At 42.1% G+C, this 4800-nt stretch overlaps 1 protein-coding gene across 1 annotated transcript in view; it reads left to right on the top strand.

Annotated features, from left to right (window-relative positions):
• The first annotated feature begins 3583 nt into the window (after positions 1-3583).
• LOC132992556 (putative methyltransferase NSUN7) overlaps positions 3584-4800 on the top strand; it is a 22538-nt gene continuing 21321 nt past the window's right edge. Inside the window, exons 1-2 of the mRNA XM_061061945.1 lie at positions 3584-3748; positions 4401-4583. Of these exons, the coding sequence (XP_060917928.1) occupies positions 3598-3748; positions 4401-4583 (334 nt within the window). The 5' untranslated portion in view covers positions 3584-3597. The remainder of the gene's footprint in view (positions 3749-4400; positions 4584-4800) is intronic.

The following is a 4800-nucleotide window of genomic DNA, read 5'->3' as shown; positions in this document are numbered from 1 at the left end:
CACAGAAAATTGTTTTTTTTTTTTGCTGTTTTGTGCCCCCTGTGGCCACTTGAAGAAGTGCAGATGTTTTGAACTTCCTGTTGGCTTCACATTGCAGTGCTGGAGGTTACTGCTTGATATATTGTCATAATTGTTTCAACCTGTAAAACGTGTAAAGCATGTGCATGTTTAGATGTAGTGCTTTTCTGTAAAACATGAAGTGTGCAATGATCTATCATTCACACTAAATTAGAAATATTTATAAACTACATAGACGATATTTATGTGTCCTTATGAGGCACAAAGCTGGAATCAACAGGAGAGGCGTGAGAGCAGGTGAGGGCTAGAGTCTGTTGAAAGTATTTGAGGACACCTGGTGGACAGCTTTGGCATGGCAGGTTATGGGGAGGAGGAGGAGATTAATTAAGGGCCCTAGGAGAAGGGAGCAGATTTCAGGAGTTTGGATTAAGAGAGTCTCCATTCAGAAAGGTGCTTATGGGTCTAAAAGTATGCTTGTAGTTCGATATCCTTTATTTTCCTTCTTTGCAATGGAAGCCTCAGAGTTACAGTTCAGAAGATTACCAGAAGAGGGCAGCATTGGACAGTCATCTGAAACATACAGTACAATACACCTTAAAGTTTGATCTGTTAACGATTCATAGATGACAGCTTCTCCATCCAACACTGATTCTGTAAATTCCCAGTTTTGTTTCAGCCTGAAGACTTGATATGAGAGGAAAGATGGTCACTAAACAGGATGGCCACTTTGAGTCTAAAGAGCTGAGAAGTCAAATCTGCTGCTGTCGTTTCTCACTGAGGAAGAATCCAGCCGCTCTATGGCGAAATTAAACCAAAACATCTGATGACTATCTCTTCATTTTCATAGTTAGCCACTGGTGTACCAATTGTTGTTGAACAGGAATATATTGTCCAATCAGCAAGAGCATCTGCATGTTTTTCATTTGTCATCAGTATGTCTGTCATGAGAAGGTTATAAAAAAAGGCCTCTAAAAGAGCTGGCCTGCTTACCTAGGGCAAGAATCTGAGTCCTGGGAAACTCCAATGGTGTACTCAGGGTTGGGGAGGGGGAGGGAGTCTTACAAGTGTGCACTTATGCACTTAAAGGGGGGTACTTGGAAGTGTTCACTTTTGTGTTTCAAAGTGTGCACTCGTAAGGGAGCTCTTAAAGGTGTACTTATGAACTAAAAGTGTACACTTGTAAGTGAGCACTTAAATGTGTACTTATTCACTTTGAAGTGTGCACTTGTAAGTGAGCACTTAAATGTGTACTTATTAACTTTGAAGTGTGCACTTGTAAGGGAGCACTTGAATGTTTACTTATTCACTTTGAAGTGTGCACTCATAAAGGAGCACTTGAAGGTGTACTTATGAACTAAAAGTGTACACTTGTAAGTGAGCACTTAAATGTGTACTTATTCACTTTGAAGTGTGCACTTGTAAGTGAGCACTTAAATGAGTACTTATTCACTTTGAAGTGTGCACTTGTAAGTGAGCACTTGAAGGTGTACTTATGAACTAAAAGTGTACACTTGTAAGTGAGCACTTAAATGTGTACTTATTCACTTTGAAGTGTGCACTTGTAAGTGAGCACTTAAATGAGTACTTATTCACTTTGAAGTGTGCACTTGTAAGTGAGCACTTAAATGTATACTTACTCACTTTGAAGTGTGCACATGTAAGGGAGCACTTGAATGTGTACTTATTCACTTTGAAGTGTGCACTTGTAAGTGTTCACTTGGAGTTTCAGACTTTCCTTCCCGCTCACTTATTTGACTGCACACCGTTAACAAGTTCTCTGCTCACTTTGGAGACTGGTGAAGAGTTCAGTATCCAACTCTGGATTTAGATTTCATTCTCTCTACTCAAGCGTGATACTTTCCTGTGCCTTTACTATCTATTACAAAAGTATTTTTCATCCATCTGCTCTTTCTGTCATGATTTCATTTGGTTACTTCCTCCTTGAGTTTTCACTTGACAAGGACGGGTCCACTTGAAGGGGGCGTGCGGGGACGTGACAACAGATGAGATTTCTTTAGCAGCCATAAGATTATAAACTTGTTTAACCTCTAATCAAATAGGCTGTCACAACATCAAATATGTCGTGGCTGGCTGTACAATTCTGGTCCTAAAGATGGTTGTTTTTACCATTTTCTGGTGGTGTTATGTTGTGCACTAGATGGGCCTGCTCTGACAGGTATTCACTCTTGGACTCTATCTATCTATCTATCTATCTATCTATCTATCTATCTATCTATCTATCTATCTATCTATCTATCTCTATTGATGTCGATGTAAATGCTTCAGGTCCTCTTCCACAGGTATGTAATGTACTTATTGTATACCTGTCTCAGAGAGGAAAGGCCCCCTTCATTATCATATTGTTGCCATGGCATTTCAAACTCAGGCCCGACAGCGAGGTGATGAGTGTATGATGTGCTCTAACTCAACAGGAGGACTAACACTGTATGAAACTCAGTGAAGCGTAGAAGAAGAAAAAAAACGGCTTGCAGGAGAGCAGGACATTTTTGCCGTTAATAATTGCTCGGGGTTGCGTTTCTTTAAGAAGCTGAGCTGTGTGTCGTTCCCACGAGGACGATTGTGAATGACAAAAGGTAAGACCCGCCATGCAACTTTAAACAGCACATCATCTTCTATGCAGATTACACTAAGCTGCTGTCGCTCCCTGCTCCTCTATAAGTGGACTTTCTCCCCGGGCCCGAGCTCGACAAAACTGCTTCACACTCATTAAATCACTGCCGTTTGATATTCATTAATTTATTCCATCTGCTCTGGCGTGGCCTTTATTGGACACGTTGCACATTTCTGGTCAATTCTAACTTTGCGCTTAAAGATTGATGAGTGCTGTAAAAGCCGATTACACTCTGTCAGTGTTTCTCTCTATTAATCTGCTTTAATGAGAGGTTAGTGGTCCCTGCTGCCTTTGGGTGTTTAATCCTTATGGGGCCAGTTCTTACTGTCAAGTCAAGTGATGTCATTTAAACCCCCAAGAAGCCACACATGTCCACTCACTGTGGCTTTATTATCGTGTGTGTGTGTGTGTGTGTGTGTGTGTGTGTGTGTGTGTGTGTGTGTGTGTGTGTGTGTGTGTGTGTGTGTGTGTGTGCTGCACAGAGACGAGTGGGGCAGGTCAGTGAGAGGTGGACCTTTGTCCGGGGTCGGACTGCTGCCCATTATTTATTCATGCCCGTGTATCTGACCGGTCGCCCTAATTGCACCAGGAGGAGCCCAATTACCCTCCACAGTCTCACGTTCACAGTAACAGGAAGCTGTGTCGCATGTGGGCCATGACTCACTGCACACGTCTTATTTACATTAGGACGTCTCAGGTGTGCAGACAAATGTGTTTGTGACTGTTTGAAGATGGTAAATCCCACAAACAGAGAGGCTGGAATGTGAAAAAAAAAAAAAAAAGGGAGTGTGCTGGACTTTAGTGACTGGTTTTGTTGCTTGGAGGATTCATGGCAGATTAAAGTAAGCTCCTCATGCTCTCTTTTTTTGTTCCTTCTTTGATGGTTTTGTGTTTGTTTATTTATTTTTCTTTCTTCTCTTACAGCAAGCTCGAGAGAAGATGAGAATATGAACACTGCGACAGAGAACATCCTCATTTCAAATCAGGAGGAAGAAGAAGAAGAAGAAGAAGAAGACGACGACAGCAAACCGACAGACAAGGAGACAATTAAGTTTCTACTTCCTCTTTCCAGTCTCTGTGAATCTTCACCTACACCAGGTAATATGCATTCCTTCTCCTTTTGACACTTTATCAGAATGAGAATATTTAAGGGGAACTTTAAGGGGAAAATGTTCTGATTCTAAGATTTTCTTAGAAGTTAGTCACTATAGGAGGGACTCTTATTGAGGAGGCTTCATGACTATGGCCCTAGGATTTTGATCGCATTGGTTATTAATTAAAAACAAGAAGCCATCTTGTACTTCTTTACTGTACTACTTTGCCGTGATATCGTAACAGGTATAGGTATAGTAAAAAGATTTCTAGGTTTATATCCCAGCTTAAAAATCTACAGTATTGTGAAAACCCCAGATATGAGGATGTGTGTCAGCCTCCTCTGTTGTCTAAAATGCAGAATTCGGATACATCCAATTGGGACCCAATAGTCAACAGGTTTCAGGTGTGTTATCTTGGTCAAAGGGAAATGCAATTGTGTTTTTTTCCACCAATTTCATGTTTATTAACTGGTTCACTGGGTATCGAAATCAGCACTCTCCCTATGTATCATCTGATGTTCCTTCTTCTTTTGTCTCTTTCTAACTTTCACAACAAGTCCTCGTTCCAGCTCTCCAATTTTTCCGTTTGTTGTTCTTTCAATACTTCACTGCCACCCTTATCTTCCCCCCCCCCCATCCCTCTTCTTCCCCGTCAGCCTCCCCTCCGTCAGATCAGGCCTACGTGCAAGCAGCGGCCGCTTTCCATCGGCTGCGATCGGAGAAGACGGCCTCGCAGCAGCTGCTGCACTATGAGAAGAAGACGGACACACCGCTGCCACAGAGCGGGGACAAACCCACCCAGAGACAGGCCTTCCAGCTCGCCTTCAGCACACTCAAATGTAGGAAATGTCCACAGGTTTCTCGCATCGTTTACAAAAATCCATACATCTGTGAAGCATATTTCGTTTAGTAAGCAGACGCACACTCTGCTGAGCATTTGATGGTTGACTAAGTAAAGTCAATTTGATCAACTCCACTTCTGCTACCTCTGCAGACCTCACACACCTCCTATAAGGAAAGCCTTATCTCTATAATGAACAGGAGAGGAGCCGCAGC

Source organism: Labrus mixtus, chromosome 2 (genome assembly GCF_963584025.1).
Source record: "Labrus mixtus chromosome 2, fLabMix1.1, whole genome shotgun sequence".
Taxonomy (NCBI): domain Eukaryota; kingdom Metazoa; phylum Chordata; class Actinopteri; order Labriformes; family Labridae; genus Labrus; species Labrus mixtus.
The sequence above is the reverse complement of the archived record's forward strand: the minus strand, read 5'-3'. Positions and strand labels throughout refer to the sequence as shown.